The 18,389-nt window shown below is 40.4% G+C and overlaps 1 protein-coding gene and 1 long non-coding RNA gene across 10 annotated transcripts in view; one reads left to right on the forward strand and one right to left on the reverse strand.

The window, feature by feature from the left end:
- Window positions 1–18,389, reverse strand: part of GRIP1 (glutamate receptor interacting protein 1) — a 733,183-nt gene that overhangs the window by 155,228 nt on the left and 559,566 nt on the right. For all 7 annotated transcript variants that reach the window (XM_077111339.1, XM_077111343.1, XM_077111338.1 and 4 more), the window contains exons 3-4: window positions 16,115–16,250; window positions 13,748–13,893 (exon numbers count right to left, since the gene is read on the reverse strand). In XM_077111339.1, coding sequence (XP_076967454.1) covers window positions 13,748–13,893; window positions 16,115–16,250 — 282 coding nt within the window. The remainder of the gene's footprint in view (window positions 1–13,747; window positions 13,894–16,114; window positions 16,251–18,389) is intronic.
- Window positions 1–18,389, forward strand: part of LOC143642664 (uncharacterized) — a 48,943-nt gene that overhangs the window by 24,054 nt on the left and 6,500 nt on the right. Inside the window, exons 5-7 of one of the 3 annotated variants that reach the window (XR_013155782.1) lie at window positions 6,681–6,775; window positions 6,942–7,119; window positions 8,484–10,784. This is a non-coding gene — a long non-coding RNA (uncharacterized LOC143642664). Of the gene's footprint in view, window positions 1–6,680; window positions 6,776–6,941; window positions 7,120–8,483; window positions 10,785–18,389 lie in introns of those variants that run through there. The other 2 variants (XR_013155783.1, XR_013155784.1) reach the window with 2 other exon arrangements.

Below are 18,389 nucleotides of genomic sequence, written 5' to 3' on the forward strand. Positions count from 1 at the left end.
TAAAATTAATAGTTAATATAATCAGTGAATTAGATATTGTCTTTATAATTTTTATTTGCATGACTGGCTCTTGGTTTCTGGGTTTTCATACTCAGTACCAGACATTCTGTTTATTGCCACATGAATTAGACTTATTATTTCATGTGTGATGGTCCAATTAAGCAGCTTATCCAAAGAATCAGCGCTGGTATATAGAAGGGCTAGGTAGAAACCAATGTCACAACTCAGAAAGACTACTGCTCAGTATTTTAGTTGTATGGCTATTTCATTTCCATATGTGAATATGTATATACTCCCATAGCTGTTTTACTATAGTAGATTATTTTTTCTAAATTACATATTCCTTCCCTGCCTCTCTACCTCATTCCTCAATATGAGAACCATCTCTTTCTGTCAGACTTGGCCATGTGACTTACAGTGGGATGTTAAGCCAAGCAAAGGCTAGAAATATGCTCATGTGGTGAGGCCTCCCCTCTTTTTCCTCTGCCATTGTCACACGAGGAGCTTCACCTGGGTAGCTGCTGTTCCTTCAGACTGAATCCAAGAATGGTGGAGGAAACTTGAGTTAAAATGGGGACCCAGAGCTTATAGAAGAGCTTTCCAGGGGAGCCCAGCTCAGAAAGGTTAAGACGGAGAAGTGAATGTGGGAATGAATGAGTGTTATGGTGGGCCACAGTGTTTTGGGGTGATTTGTTATGGAACAAGAGCTGCTGACATTTATTAAAATGTTAGCTATCTCACTAGCTCATGTTAACCCTTTTCCACTCTCCTCCCACCCCCACGCCACCCCCCCAAAGCCCATAGCAACTTCCTTTTGTCAAAAGAATAAAATACAAGTATGCTCACATTTGATATGATATTTATTCAAAATAAAGACTAACATCTCCAGCCATAAAATTATCTTTTCAGCTTAGTGGTACCTGGTGTTCAATAAAGAAGAGATTCAGTATGACTCTCTCTGTTGAGATTTGACCAAGCATGTCCTAGCTCCCTGAGGCTGCTCATGCTATTTCCTCTCTCCTGAATGCCCTCTGCCTTTACCCTCAAACTATCAAAAATCTGCTCAGCCATCAAAATTAAGATCAAGCACTGCCCAATCTATGATGCTTTCCTGGATGCACAAGTTAGAACTAAGTGCTCATTTGGATTCTCTTTGATTTTGCCACTGTTAAAGAATTTATTTCATTCAAATTGGGTTGATAGGTGTCTGCTTTTTTGCTAAGTGGAATGTAAGCTCCTTGAGGGTGGGCTCGTGTATTTCCACAGCAACTGGCATAGTGGTTGAACACAGCCTAAGACAAAGTATATTTGCTAATAACAACACAATGATGATTATTATTGTAAAAAACTACTACTTACTGACATTTATTGAGTATCTTGCATGTGCCAAGTATGGTACTTACATTAATTAATTTATTTCTCCCTATAACCCCTGTGAAATGGCTTTTTAAAAAATTCCCATTTACATGTGAGGAAACTGAAGATCAGAGAGGTTAAGAAGCTTGGCTAAAGCCATACAGCCTAAGAGAGGAAAGGAGAGGAGAGGAGAATTAAGACCCAAGTCTACCTTTTTCCAAAATTAATCTCCTTAACTACTACAGTATGTGATACTGCTGAATGAGAGGTCTACTGAAAACATTATCAGGACATTGTTATTTCTTCTTAACTTTGATCTTAATATTTAAGCCAAACATAAAACTTTGTCAGACTATTAACACTGGTCCGTTGGTCATATTTTCAGTATTACAAAGTAGGTCCTTTGACTCTTTGTTAGGTAACCTCTGTGGTCATGTAATCTGAACTCCATAGTCAAAAATAATATCAATTAATATAAAATGAATTCAATCACCTTCAAAGATGGTTGGTACCTTGAACCAATGTCTTAAAATTGGGGTACTTGTCCTCAGTGATACTCGAAGAATTTGCAGGGGCTTTTTGGGCATGGATATGTTTAAGGGAATACATTTTCTTGAAATTGGGACATCTGAGAATGTCTGTGGTCTGCCGCTCCTTCTTTCCCAGTTTGCTTCTATAATCAAACTTTTCCCACGCTCCCTCCTCAGTAAGCTGTGCTTCTCACCCATTTCCAACTAGTGTGCACTGCCCTGGAGTACGAAACCTCTGAGGTATCACTGAAAGAGGAAGTGTGAGAATGAAAGGCTCCTAGAAAGAGAATACCATAAACGCACAGCAGAGAGAATACTGAAGCGGGGAAGACCTTATTTCATTCAGGCGAATTTCATTCTCTTACTCCCCTCAACACTTCCCCTCCCTCCTGCCCATCCTTGTCTTCACCGTTGTCACTGTTGTTGTCACCCTCACCTTCACGCATCATCTCTCTGAGAATTAGAATTTGGAAGTAAAAAGGCTGTATTAATTTGAATTTAAAAAGGGTTCTTTCTTATAGGAAGTTAGTTTATATTGCTGATAGTTTAACAATGAGAACTGCCTTTGCAAATTACATTACATAGCAGACATTTTCCATAAAATAAATGAGGTAAGTAAACCTGTAGCTCCAAGGTATGAATAAAACAGTATTTAAAGACATATAAAATAAACAGCATCCCAGAAATTACATCCTTTCCAACTATTTAAACTAATGATAAAGAATTTTATGTGCTAAGTAAAAAAAAAAAAAAAAAAGGATGAGAGGTATATAATGTTTGGACGTTATTTTGGGGTTACAGGACCAAAAAAGTTTGAAGGCATTGCTCTAGACCAACTTTTATTATGTAAACACCTAAGATACCTAAGTTTGGGGATAGTCTTCCTTAATTTGGTTTCAAAACATCAATCATTTTAAAGTAAAAAATAACTTTAAATCTTATGTGGATCAACCATTTTATTTTCATGATGAAACTAAACCTCAGAAAAGATAAGTGGCTTGCTCAAGATCAAACTTCATTTTTTCCTTTATTATATCTCTCTATTATGCATACACACACACACACACACACACACACACACACACCTGTACACATGCATTTCCTTGGGGTTCTTTCTAGACTGCAGGGTTGGCTAAGCCTCAAACTGCTGTGATTCTTGAGAGAGGTATCAGTCTCAGCCTTGGGCAGCTTATCTCTTAGCAGTCAGTTCTGTTCACAGGGTCTCCCCTTCAGGCAGTCTGCTTCTGCTCTAGCTGTCTGAACTAAGTAAAGGGGAGGCTTATTAATCTATTCACCTTCCCTCGACTCAAAGATCTTATTAATTTCTCCAAGCATAGCAGAGAGATAACCTTTGGAGAACAGACCTCCTGGAAATAGACCTTTTCTCTCTGATTTCTGAATAAAATTCAAGCTTTAGGCATTAAAATATGTTCTCCTTTTTTTCCCCCAGTTTTATTACATGAAGAAGGAAAATGGTCTAATCACAAAATCATGATAGGCTTTAACCCCTAAGTATCTCTCATACCCATCTTCTCCTCTTTAACCCTATCGGTGGTAAATTTATTCAGGATATCACCTCTTTTGGAAAATTTAATAGCCTTCAGACTTATACCCACCAATTTGTTCTGTTTTTGCCTCATAAAATGGTAGCTCCAAAATCTCAGATCTGATGATGCTGTTTCCTGACTTTAAAAGCCTTCGAGAGGGTGTAAAAGGTGATTCAGAGGTAGAATACTTACCTGCCAGGTGGGAGACCCAGGTTTGATTCCTGACCCATGCACACACACACAAAAGCATTGAAAAAGACTCCGTATAGCCACTTGATGCCATCCAAGCTCAACCAATATGGCCTACAAGATCCTCCATTGTTTGGCTCCTGCTTCCCTTCCCAACTTCATCTGTCTCCAGGCTCTCTCTGTCTTTCCCTTTGAGCTCCAGACACTCCAATCTGTGTGTAGTTCAACACATGCATCAGGTTATTTTCTTACCTCTTTGCTTTAACCTCTGCCTGGAATAATCCTCTTCTTGCTTGACCTCCATAACCTCCTTCAAGTTTTCCCAGAAACCCCCAACTCTGGATCACCCATAATACTCCAGCAAATCTCCAGTATTGCCCTTCCTCTCGAAAGCCATATGCACTAAGAGTCCTTTTTGGAAAGCATTGTATTATTGATATTCATATTCCCAATGGAACAATAATGCATGTATCAATTAGTCAGGGTTTCTAGAGAAACAAAACCAACAGAAGATAACCATAAATATAAGATTTATAAAGAGGTCTTGCACAACCATGGGAATGAAAGATTCCAAAATCCACAAGGCAGGCTGTGAAACTGGTGGTTCTGAGGAAGAGTCTGGATAAACTCCATAGGAGAGCCTTGTTGGCTGAAGAAGCAGTGAAAGAGTCTCTCTTCTTCTTTAAAGTGCTCAACTGATTGGATTATCTTGTTTATGTGGGGCATGCCTTAGTTAATCACAGATGTAATCAGCCACAGATGCAATCAACTGACTGATGATTTAATACACCAGCCTCTGGTTTATCAACCAGCCATGAAATATCGTTGCAGCAATGGCCAGGCCAGTGTTAGCTTGAACAATCAACTGGGCATCATCACTTGGCCAAGCTGAGACCAGAAACTAACCATGACATCCCACCCCTTGTCAATTTAGCAACTATACACATCACTTTGAACCATGCTTAAATTCCAAATAGACCACAATAATAGACATGTTTTGCCTAACAGTACTCAACTGCCTGCACCTAACCAGAAATGCACTACATCTCTCCAGAATAGGGTGCAAATCCTTAGGCAACATTCACTTTTAAGCATCATATCCTATGACTTAAAAACTGTAACATAAACAACACAACTTGTCATATGATAAGAGGAAACAAGATATTTGCTTATGTACAAATGCAAACATGCTCATTACAAAACAGGGAGAAAATGTTCACAAAATCACAGTCCTCAGTTCTCTAACTGGTCACGTGGTCGTAGTTCATACTTATCACTACGTTCTTCTACTACCCATTCCATGTTTCCTTAACCCTCAGCAAGAACTTCAGCTGGCCGTGGTTCTTTGCCAGGAGGGGAGACCCAAACCCTCATTCCTGAAGTTTCTGAGCCATTGGCAGTCTTGCATGGATTGGGTTGTTACAATTTTCCATTGACTAACCACAGGGTGTGGTAGTACTGAGAGATGTCCTAGGAGATCGCCTGTATTCCAGGAAAACTCCTCTTTACCTCCATTGTGTAGTTGCAGTCCTATTTCCCCTTGATAGTCAGGATCAATCACCTCAGACAGAACAGTAATCCCCTTCTTGCCTGTTGATTCCATGGCATGAGAAGCCCAAAGTGGCCAGGTAGCATTCTTAACTTCCAGTTCAATGGAATCATTGTTGTGTCTCCTGGTAGAAGCGATCTTCTTTTTGGAACTAAGACCTGTAGACCAACAGAGCTTAAGGTTTTAGGGACAAGAAACACAAATTTTCCTGGTGGATCCCTCGGGGTTGACAGTGAGTAGTGCCACTCCCATTTCCACCCCTTGATTCCTAGACCCATGAATCCTAGCTATGGGAGAAACAGCACCATACAGTGGATGCTGATTAAGAGCATACACCGCCTCCTGGAGAACACTGCCCCAGCCCTGCAAGGTATTGCCACCTAGTTGGCACCATAAGTGGGTCTTTAAAAAGGCCATTCCACTATTCTATCAACCCAGTTGCCTCTGGATGATGGGGAACATGGTAAGCCCAGAGAATTCCATGAGCATGTGCCCATTCCCATACTTTATTAGCTGTGAAGTGGGTTCCTTGATCAGAAGAAATGCTGTGTGGAATACCATGATGGTGGATAAAGCATTCTGTAAGCCCACGGATGGTAGTTTTTGCAGAAGCATTGTATGCAGGGAATGAGAACCCATATTCAGAGTATGTGTCTATTACAGTTAGAACAAATTGCTGCCCCTTGCATGAGGAAAGTGGTCCAACGTAATTAACCTGTCACCAGGTAGCTGGCTGATCACCTTGGGGAATGGTTCATATAAGGGACTGAGTGTGGGTCTCTGCTGCTGGTAGATTGGGCACTCAGCAGCGGCCATAGCCAGATTGGCCTTGGTAAGTGGAAGTTCATGTTGCTGAGCCCATTAATAACCTCCATCCTACCACCATGACCACTTTGTTCATGAGCCCATTGTGCAATAGCAGGAGTGGCTGAGGAAAGACAATGACTTTTATGCACAAGATGGGTTATCTTATCCACTGGATTATTAAAACCTTCCTCTGCTGAAGTCACCCTCTGGTGAACATTCACCTGGGACACAAATATCTTCACGTTCTTTGCCCACTCAGAAAGTTCTATCTATATCCCTCTTCCCCAGACCTCTTTGTCACAAATTTCATAATCACGCTCTTTCCAAGACTCTGACCATCCAGCCAAACTATTAGCATAGCCCATGAGTCAGTACACAAATGCACGACTGATCTCTTTCCAAGCAAAATGAACAACCAGATGCACTACTCGAAGTTCTACCCACTGGGAGGATTTCCTCTCACCACTGTCCTTTAAGGACACCCCAGAAAGGGTTGTAGTGCTGCAGATGTTCATTTCTGGGTGATCCCTGCATAACATGCAGAGCCAAATGTAAACCAGGCCTGAGTTTTGTCTTCCTCAGTCAAGTGACTACAAGGAACTCCCCAAGAGACTGTAGCTCTGGGAAAGAGAAGGTAATGTGGCAGGAGTGGGGGCCATGGGTATTTGGGCCATTTTTAAAGTAATTTACTTGTGCTTTCAGGACCTGCTTAAGCCATTATCACTTTATGATGGAGTGCTGCTGTGCACATGCAAATTTATGGCTTGATGAGTCAGACAACATGCAGCTTCTAATAGGTAACTCAGGTCTTATAGTAACTTGGTGGCCCATAGTAAAGTGTTCAGTCTCTACTAAGGCTCAGTAGCAGGTTAAAAGCTGTTTCTCAAGAAGAGGCATTATCTGCAGCGGGTAGTAAGGCTTTGCTACAAAATCCTAAGGGTCTGTGTTGTGATTCTCCTATAGGGGCCTACCAAAGTCTCCATATGGCATCCATATTTGCCACTGACACTTCCAGCAGAATTGGATCCACTGGATGATATGGCCCAAGTGGCAGAGCCACTTCCACAGCAGCCTGGACATGTTGCAGAGCCTCCTCTTGTTCCAGTCCACACTCAAAACTAGCAACTTTTCTAGTCACTTGGTAAGTGGACCGGAGTAGCATATCCAAATGAGGAATATGTTGTCTCAAAAGTCCAGAAGCCACTAGGCATTGTGTCTCTTTTTCGGTCATAGGAGGGGCCAGATGCAACAGCTTATCCTTCACCTTTGAAAGGATACCATGACATGCCCAACACCACTGGGCACCTAAAACTTTCACTGAGGTAGAAGGCCCCTGTATTTTTTGTTGGATTTATTTCCCATCCCCTGACCTGCAAATGCCTTATGAATAAGTCTAGAGTAGTTGCTATTTCTTGCTCACTAGATCCAATCAACATGATAGCATCAATATAATGGACCAGTATATCTTGTGAGACAAAGAGACAATCAAGGTCCCTGTGGACAAATTGTGACATAGGGCTGGAGAGATGATGCACCCCTGAGGCAAGACAGTGAAGGTATATTCCCAGACTTGCCAGGTGAATGCAAGCTGTTTCTGTTGGTCCTTGCTGACAGCTATTGAGAAAAAACAATTTTCCCGATCAAAAGCTACATACCAGGTACCAGGCGATGTGCTGATTCGCTCAAGCAATTATACCACATCTGGAACATCAGCTACAATTGAGTCACCACTGGGTTAAGTTTATGATAATTCACTGTGATCCTCTAAGACCAGTATGTTTTCTGCACAGGCCAAATAGGAGAGTTAAATGGGGATGTGGTGGGAATCACCACCTACAAGTCCTTAAGAGTGTCACTAATCTCTTCATCCCTCCAGGAATACAGTATTGCTTATGATTCACTATTTTGCTAGGTAGGGACAGTTCTAGTGGCTTCCACTTGCCTTTCCTACCATAATAGCCCTCATTGCATAAATCAGAGAACCAATGTGGGAATTCTTCCAGTTGCTGAGTATATTTATTCCAATTATGTAAAAATCACCACAGAATGGGTCTGGGGACCCAAGAGACCCACCGTGAGATGGACCTGAGATAAAACCCCACTGATCACCTGACCTTGAGAAGCCCCTTCTCTGACTGGTGGACCAGAGTACATTTTGGGTCTCCTGGAATTAGTGTCACTGCTGAGCCAGTGTCCAATAATCCCTGAAATATCTGATCCTTTCCTTTTTCTTAATGCACGGTCATTGTGGTAAAAGACCATAGGTCTCCTTGGGGAAGGCTGAGAGAAAGGTTAACAGAGTAAATCTGGGGCAGTGTAAAGGTTCTTTCCCAAGAATACCCAGCCCTCACCTCATTCAAAGGACTCTAGGTCTGTAAACTCTCTGATTAAGGAAGGGGCTGGACTGCTTTTGTAATTCAAGTTGACTTCTATTCACTTGATCTAGAATTCTGGTTATACATCTCAAACAAGAATTTGTAGGCTAACCATCTATTTTATTTCTAGGTACCCCATGATCTCCTAGCCAGTGCCACAAGTCTCTGCTAGTCAGATTATTTTGACGTTGCCTGGAGTCTGCTGTCCATTATGTGGCCATGCCCACCTTGTCTATGGTGATTAATTGTCCCCATATGGTTTCTGTCAACTCAGGATCCGATCATCCTCATTGTGTTTAAGGACTCCAGCTCCGTGACAGAAGTTCCCATAGTAAAATCTGTATAGAGAAGGGCAACTGTACAGTTCTTCAGGGATAATGGAGCTAGTTTCATGAATTTATTTCTTAAGGTTCTAGTGAGAGATGTGTCCTCTGGACATTCCCGGGGTGTGTGGGCAAGCCTTTCATGATAAACCTACTTTAAAATTCCAATCTCTCTAAGCCTCTGGATCCCCTCATTTACATTATATCAGGGCAGTTCTGGCATTTTGACCTCAGGTAATGTCAGCCACCTTTGGATCCATGTTTCAGCCTACCATCCAAACAAACTGTTAATACCCTTTCCAACCCCTTGAGCTACAGCATTGAATGTAGAATCTCTGCTTAGTGGGGACCATATCAATAAGTTCAGCTTGATCCAACTTAATATTCTTTCATCATTATCCCATATTCTTAATCTCCATTCCCTAATTTCTATATAGATTGGAAAACTCATGCAGTTCTTTGGAATATAGTATACCTCCTGATGGGTCACACATTGTACCTCATATTTTGGGGCCTTTTGGGACTTTAGTCTAGTTACAGGTCTTGAAGAAAAGAGGGGTGGTGGGGTAGGTCATGAGAAAAAACAGAAATGTCTTTTAAGCCAGTTACCTCAGGGCATTCCATTGCAGTTTCATCTAGTGAAACAGGATTAGTCATTCCAGACAGAGGAGTGAGGGCTATTTCCCCAGGAGAGGTAGTTACAGGGTTAGCAGGCTTAATCTCATTAGGTGGAAGTTGGATAGCAGACTCCTTTGGGCAGACTGGAGACCAGATAGCTGTTTCCTCAAAGCAGGCTGGAGGTCTGGAAGCTTTCCTCAGGCCTGTTCATTATGGGTCTATTTAGCAAAGGCTCAGCAGATTCCAGGGAGTCCATTTCCCTATCACCGTCATCATCAAGCCATATATCACTATCCCACATTTCAGGGTCTCATTCTTTTCCAATCAGAACCCTTACTTTAACAGGAGACATCCTACAAGGTTGAGACTTAGTTTATGTTGTAAATCTGCTACTTGCACAATGAGACTCTGCATCTAGTTTCCAGAGATCTCAAGTCTGTGATCACAGGAAATAAGATTTTCTTTCAGGGAACACATGGAAACTTTTACATTGTTCATATGGTGCTTAAGTTGCTAATTTGAAGGCTTCAACTCATCCCTTCCCCTCATCACTGTATCCAGCATATCTAACAACAACCAGCCAACATCATTATACTTCTTAATTCTAGAAAACTCTGTAAAGGTGTCAAAACACTCTCACCCACAGCCTTGCTTCATATATGTGTACAATTAGCAGAATATAATGGTGATATTTTGCCTGTCTCTCTTGTCAACTCACCCCATAGGCTTCCAGTGCCATCTTGATTACTAAAAACAGAGACATTAGTGCCTCTGAGTCTAATCAGAGAAGAAAACCAATTGTGAAAACCCATTATTAAGATCCTGTTTCTCACCACGCCCAGGAGCAAGCCTTATTAGTTAGGGTTCTCTAGAGAAACAGAACCAACAGGAGACAACTGTAAATATAAGATTTATAAAGGTGTCTCATGCAACTGTGGGAATGCAAGAGTTCAAAACCGGCAGGGCAGGCTGTGAAGCTGGCAGCTCCAATAAAGGACCTGAATGAACTCCAGAGAAGAGCCTTGCTGGCTGAAGAAGCAGTGGAAACGCCTTTCTTCTCCCTTAAAAGTCTTTAACTGATTGGATTATCTCATTTGTGGGAGGCATGCCTTAGTTGATAACAGATGTAATCAGCCACAGATGCAATCAACTGACTGATGATTTAACACACCAGCCTTCCGGTTTATCAACCAGCCACAAAATATCCTTGAAGCAATAGTGAAGCCAGTATTTGCCTGAACAGACAACTGGGCATCATCACTTGGCTAAGTTGACACCAGAACTTAACCATCACAATGCATAATCAAGAAAAATTACCTCCAGATATCTGGTTTTCCTTAACCCCTTGGCAATGGTCTGAGATAGTGATTTCAAAGCAAACTGACCCTTTTGAGTTCAAGGAAACAGTCCCTTATGTGAATAAAAAAACTGGTAGTAAGCACTAACATGATTAGTTACTTACTAAGTATGTAATAATGGTCTAAGTACTTTGCATGGTTACAGCTCTGAATCTCACAAAGATCCTACAGGTTTTATAATCATTTACAGATGAGAAAACTGAGTCTCAGAGCACTGAAATAATATGCCCGAGGTTACAGAGCCAGAAAAAAAGCAAAACTGACATTTAAATAGTGCTACAACCCAGGCTCTTAACACTCTATTAAGACTGCCTTATTGAAAACAAAATATTATGAGTAATATTGTAGCAACATTTTTGAATATAGACATAATTGATTTTGTAATAAAATAACCATTAGATTTTCAGCAATAGATTTTATGTTAAGATTATGCTAGGTTTTATGTTAAGATTTGTTATGTATAATCACTCCCTGAATGTTCTCATCTGGCACTAAAGCAACACACATCATCTCTGTTCCCACTACTCTTAAATTTATATTTCTAGCCCAGAGTTCTCTCTCAAACTCCATACCACATGTCCAACTATTTTCATGACATTTCCTCTTGCATGTCAAATGGGCATCTCAAAGGTAGCATTTCAAATTATTAACTTCTGATCGCCTCCCCACCCTGCCCCACACAAATTGGTTCTGTGCACATTCTTCCCCACCTAAGTGAATGGCAATTCCATCCTTCTAGTTGCTTAAACCCAAAACCTTGGGAGTATCCTTGACTCCTCTCTTTTTTCACAACCCACATCAAATCCTCCAGGAAATCCTGCTGATTCTATCTTCTAAATAGATTCAGAATGTGACCATTCTCATGGCCACCATTATCTCTCATTGTAATAGCCTCCCAACTGGTCTACCAACTTTTGCTCCTGCCTCCTGGAATCAATTTTGCACATAGAAGCTAGAGGGAGTCTTTTAAAACCTAAAACATATCGTATTACTCCACTGCTCCAAACTATACAATGTCTTCCTGTATCATTCAGAACAAAGCCTAAGGTCCCTCCTCTCCTTCAAGTCACTGATGAATAGCACCTTCTCAAGGAAGCTAACCCTAACAACCCTATTTAAAATTGCAATCTCAGCTCCTCAGCTCTTACAACCCCTCCTCTTGCTATCTTTCCTTTTCCTATAGCATTCATGATTTTCTAATATACTATATGCTTTACTTATTTATTGTGGCTTTCTTTTAGTGTATGTTTTTCCCCCTAGAATATAAACTCCACTAATATACCCCAGGTACATACTGTGCCTGGAACACAATAAATGCTTAGTAAGTCACTGCTAAACTAAGGAATGATTACCTGCTATTTGTAATAGATCTGGGTTCTTATCAGTACAGAAGAGGAAATAGCTTCCCCAGGGTGGCATCCATGTTAATAGCATAATAATAAGAGGTAAAGAGACATGATGCAGGACCTCAAACATTTTTAGCACAAGGAATACCTAACAATTAACAAGCATCTGGACTTTGGAGCCAGACAGCCTGGGTTCGTACAGTGACTTTGCTGCCTTCTAATTTGGAGATATAAAGCCTCTGTAAAATGAGAATGATAATGATAACAATGGCTAACTTGTAGTGCTGTTTGGTTTGCTTATTTATCCATAGTGCTTACTCTGTACCAGGCACTGTTCTAAGCCTTTTACAAATACAAATTTATTTAATCCTCATAACAAAACTGTGAGTAGGAACTATTATTATCTGCATTTTACAGGTGTGGAAACTGAGACACAAAGAGCTTTAAGTAACTTTCTTAAAGGCATGAAGCTAGTAAAATGTGTGGTGGGATTTGAACCAGGCTGTTTGACACCAAAGTTCAGCTCTCCTATGCTGGTTCTCCTTGTTGGGAGAATTTAATGCATCAGTGAAATTAAAGTCCACTTTCTGGCATTTAGTACGTTCTCAATTATGTACAGACTACATTGTTGTTATTACTTTGTAATTATACATTCTGAAGATATTTCCATGCTTCAGAAATCAATATATGCTATATAAGTAACTTAAAATATTTGAAAAATGTTTTTACTGGATGGTACTCAACGGATAGAACCTATAAATATGTTCACTGTTCATTAAATGAGCTTTAGTGGCAAACACAATGTTCACAGATCACCTTGATGGAATAACCACCTGTTCTCGTTTGCTAGCTGCCAGAATGCAGTATACCAGAAATGGAATGGCTTTTAAAAAGGGGAATTTAAAAAGTTGCTAGTTTATAGTTCTAAGGCTGGGAAAATGTCCCAATTAAAGCAAGTCTATAGAAATGTCCAATCTAAGGCATCCAGGTAAATATACCTTGATTCAAGAAGGCCGATGAAGTTCAGGGTTTCTCTCTCAAGTGAGAAGGCACATGGTGAACACAGTCAGGGCTTCTCAGCTGTAAGGGCACATGGTGAACATGGTGTCATCTGCTAGCTTCTTCTCCTGGCTTCCTGTTTCAGGAAGCTCCTCGGGAGGCATTTTCCTTCTTCATCTCCAAAGGTCGCTGTCTGGTGGACTCTGCTTCATGGTGCTGCAGCATTCTCTTCTCTCTCTGAATCTCCCAGTTTCTCCAAAATGTTTCCTCTTTTATAGGATTCCAGTAAACTAATCAAGACCCACCCAAATGGGTGGAGACACGTCTCCACCTAATCCAGTTTAACAACCACTCTAGATTACTCAAGATCACATCAAGGTATGACTTCCTAAGTCACATCTCCAGGGAGATGATCTAATTACAATTTCAAACATACAGTACTGAATAGGGATTAGGAGAAATAGTTGCCTTGACAAAATGGGATTAGGATTAAACATGGCTTTTCTAGGGTACATGCATCCTCTCAAACTGGCACACCACCCTATAATTTCATTGTTACCTCTGCTCTTTTTTAATGCTCCTTGAGTAGATTATAAGATTCTCAATTCAAAGAATTTCTAAATATCAAGAAATTCTGCCCTGCTACTCCTATAAGGATACACTGATTGAAAAAGTGAAAAGAATAAGAAGTGAGAAGTTCGAGGAAGAACTGTGGTGCAGTTGTCCTGGCTTGGGGCTGTGGTTACTTACAGACTGGTGGCAGTTCATACTCTACTTCAAGAACCACTCTTTCCCCGACGTTCTTCAACAAACTGATGATCTCATCATGGCGGAATTTGGCCAGGTTGATCCCATTCACTGCTTTGATATAGTCACCCACATCCAGCTGATCACTTCTGCAAAATAAAGTGTGTTGGTTGAGTGAATCCATCCTTTCCACAAATGAATCTGACTCTATTTCCCACTTTCCTTTCATGAGCCAGCAGGAAAACCTAGAAGCCTGACATGGCAGGAGACATTCCTGCCACCTAGGAAGTAGTTGGCCCCCAAGAGTGAGTAGCAGAGCTGAGATAGGGTGATAGATCCAGTGGATACCTCTTGCTCACACTGCCTGCTGTACTTTACAAGTCTTGCACTGGTTCTGCGGCTGCCTGATTTCTTTCCTAACTGTTCAGTCTTTTTATTTTTAAAGACCTCAATAAAACAAAATGAAAGAAAACTTTTTTTATCTGCTCTGCCCATAAAGGGCTGGTTCTCTGGGGATGGAATATCCAGATCCTGGACATGCCAGGTCTTTCTCTTTCTTCTTCATGCACTCTCATTTTGGTTCTCTTCTTTTCCGACATTTCTCAGCTTTCAGTATCTTCGCTGGGGGTAAGTTCAGGGCCAAGGAAAGAGTCAACTTAATTTGCTACTCACTGCTAACAGCAGGACTGATTAGAAGAGTACTGGTGAAGAAACTACAATGAAAGTATTGCGTTTCAGTAATATCCCCATCTCTCTTCACCACCACAACAGAAGTGTGGCTGCCCTTGGGTTTTTAGTTAAACTCTACATCTAACCCAAGAATAGGCAGTCAATGATAGGTGTAAAATGTGTCATTGAGAAGGACTTTCAATAACATTTTCTCCCCAAATAGAAATACTTAATTCATTTTATCTAAGTTCAGCTCCAATCATTCCTAAGAGCCTTCCTAATCAGCTCCAGCCCCCAGGAAATGCTGTCACTCTTGCTGCAGGTTTACTGTCACTCACTTGGCAACTTAATTGCACAATGCTCCATGACAATTCTTGAGCTGTTGCTTTTTACTATTAGGCAATGTCATCATTGCTCTCAGACTTTGCATGTTTCTTATGCTTAATCTCCCATAATAGATTATAGGCCCCTTTAGATCAGGGATTTTATCTTTAATTATTTTTACCTACTACCTATAAAACAGTAGTGCCTTAGCAATAAATATTTGATGATTGATGGCACTCAATCTAACTGGCATAGTACTACTTTAAATTGCAGCATTAATATAACTGAAAGTGAAATTTTTCTCCCTATTCACACTTGTTTAAGGCTATAATACATGAAGAAACTCTGGACACATTATGCAGCCACAGCTGTTCGAAAACAAAGGAGGGTAAGGATGTGGAAAAAAGTTTCCTAACAGCTTGAAGGCAGTGGATTAAGGTACCCATGTCCACATCAGCTTCTCTGACAAATAATACTTTTGGATCACGGAGCAATCAATTGGGTTAAGATTCTAAGTTGTACAAAAAGGGGATCATCAAAAATAATCACTATTTCAGATCACATTTTATAAGGTAAGGACTTTAAAACTTAATTTGTGATTATGTGGACAAGAATATTGGCGTCCAGGACTTAAGGTGCATTAACCTCACTGTTAAGGAAACCTGGCCATTCCAGCCACCGTTTTTTTGAGGTTAACTAAGAATTGCTCCATATATCAACCCTTCTCCTCTCCCCGCTTCCCTCTTCCCCAGCCTGGCAGCCCAAACATTCTACCTATGGCAATACTAGTGTAACTGGCAATTCATGAGAAGGTGACAAAACAAGACCTCCTGCTTTAAGCCATCTGACCCTTTAGAAACCATTACTTCGTTTTGATGAAAAGGAGTATCCCACAAGTAGAAATGTAAAGAAGATGCGGAACAAGCAAAATTTTTACTTGGAAACTTGGAGTTGCCCCCTCCAGTCTAGCTCTTCCCCTCCATGGCAGTTTCCCCCTCATAGATCATATGGGTCATTTATTCCATATTCAGATGATCAGAGTGTCTCATTCTCCACTGCAGCCTGTCTGCTATTCAGTGGCACATCTGGGGACCAGATCTATATACGCATTTAAAAATTAAAACCTTATAAGGGTCTGGCTGCTCCTGAGATGACAGGAAAATCACCCTGGTGACTGGCATGGGCCAGAAAAGTCAGGCGGGCAGACAAGTTGAACAGCTTCTGAAACATGCCCCACTGTGCTTCTGCTTGGATGTGCTGCCCAGCAGATGGGAGCTGTCATTTATTTATTAGTGACCTTTCTGATCAGCTTTAATGTTTGAATAAATTACACCCTCTGTTCTCTTTCCTGCATTTCTCCGAGATACAGTTACCTACCTAGCAGCGATTCCTCCTTGTCGCAGATTAGACACTCTGGGCTTGCCATCCTTATCAATTCCTCCCGATACAGTGAGGCCAAGGGTAGTGCCTTCTTTCTTCATCAATTCCACGACTGTGGAGCCCTTGAATTCCTCTGTTAAAAGAAAAACATTTGCCTTATTAAATGAGAATAGAACCAGAGGCGTTGTTTTTGTTAAGTGTTGTTAAGTGACTCCTCCCCATAGGCTCTTCTAACTTTCTGGTTTTAATGAGAAAAGATGTCTATGGCCTGCTTCCATTGCCCTGTGCAGAGGATCTCATAAAGATGTGCAGACAGATAACACCAAGGCAGATATTCCATTATAGGTTATTAAAATAGGTACCAGTGGGGTAGTTCACTCTAGTTTGACAATAAATAGTCTGGCGTGGTTCATGTACCAATGATAATATCCACCCTTTGTTTCCTGCCATTCTCAAATGATTTTCTGCCGTCTTTCTCCTTGTAACTCCAAAGGGTACAGTTGAAATGGGAAGATAAGAGGTGAGACGAGAATTTCAAATAGCACAGTCCCATATTGTGCAGCAGCAGACTCTGAGATCAGGGTACATTTTTAGCTTACGATGCCAACTGACAAGGGCAAAGAGCTTTCTGCAGGTCCAAGGAAAACATTATTGATTCTCTACTTATTTTTCTTTCAGAAAATAAAGTACAATATTTTTGTGTAACAAATCATATAATTTCTTTCAGGATGTGTCCCAATAGGGCAAGGCAGGGTTGGACTTCAGAACCTGGGTAACTGCTGCAAATCCCACATTCTATACTTAAAATTTTTCTAAATCTCGCAGGTCTTGTGGGGATAATGTCTATACTCCAAGAGGAAATATAAATCTTTTCATTTTAGGCACATGGAAGGTAGAAAGCCATCAAGGCTATCCTTCCTTTCTGATATAAAAATATACATTTATTTATCCAGAGGCTAATCATGATACAACTGTTTTAAAATTCTCTGATATTATTTCCCCTTTTACCTATATATTTGGTAGGAATAAGGAAAGTGGACAGTTTTCCAGCTTCTCCAAGATTATGAATTTCAGGGGTTATGGACTTTTAGAACATCAAAGACAACCACATTAAAATGTAAGAACAGACTTGTTTTTCCAAAGTTAAAAAAATTATTCACATACCTCTGCCTGTTCCTTAATTATACATAAGAGTTAATTATAATTCCAAATTATATATAAATGCTTATCTCAAATGCTATATGAATGCTTCTTGAATGCTATATGAATGCTTATTGTAAAGGTTTTTAAACCTTGGCTGCCGGTATACTATCCCATTAGCTAAATAAAAAAATCAAGCCATGCTAGGGAAGGAAATAACCTCTCATCTAATCTACTGAGGGGATCAGAGGACAAGGGGAAAGGAGGCAAGGGGTTGCAGGTCACTGAGTTTCCCAGTCCAGGCAGGCCTTTCAAGATTGCCAGCTCCCGTGACCTCAGCAGCCCAACACACCATCGTTGGAAACCTGTCTTGTTCTGGCTGTTTGATGACACTTCACACGTGACTTATTACTGGCCCGTAAAGTAGAAGCTGAGGAAGAGTCTATGAGAGTGTGTGATGTCAGCTTCATCTACTACATTATATATGATAGACATATTAATGATTGAAATTTAGTATGGTCATCTCAAAATTCTTGTCAAGGGAATAAAAGCAGGACCTTTTACATCATTTACCTGAAGAATTTGCATTAAAAAATCCATCGCTGTTTGCATTTTACCTGGGTCCCATTGAAACAAAGCAACACAACCCTTTATTGATCCTATGAAAACACACCTATGTCTAAGTGATATTTGAAGTGATCAACTTAACAAACAACTACTATAAATCCTTGTTGGTAGAGGGGTAGGTATATATTATTTAAAAATAATGTTAATAATCAAAGTAATCAAAATGACAAAATAGATGGTGACTAATTACATTACAGAGATGTAATATGCCCAACGATTTTGCCCAAGAAAAGGATTCTTTGCCTTTCCTTTAAAATGCAGAGGGATCCTGACATTTGTAAGCATCTAATTACAGATCTTTACTTGAGAAGTGCTTGGAGCATAGTGTTTTAAGTGCTTCTCTGAAGAGTGAATCAAAAATACAACTATGAACAAAGATGCAATTATGAAATAGGGTTACCAGGCAAGTGAAAAATAAGTTTTGCTTCATAAAAACCTTATCATACTCAGGTTTTTAAGAACTTGCTACCTGCACAAAATGAGCTATGGGAGGTGGACAATGCAG

Source organism: Tamandua tetradactyla, chromosome 7 (genome assembly GCF_023851605.1).
Source record: "Tamandua tetradactyla isolate mTamTet1 chromosome 7, mTamTet1.pri, whole genome shotgun sequence".
NCBI classification, from domain to species: Eukaryota; Metazoa; Chordata; class Mammalia; order Pilosa; family Myrmecophagidae; genus Tamandua; species Tamandua tetradactyla.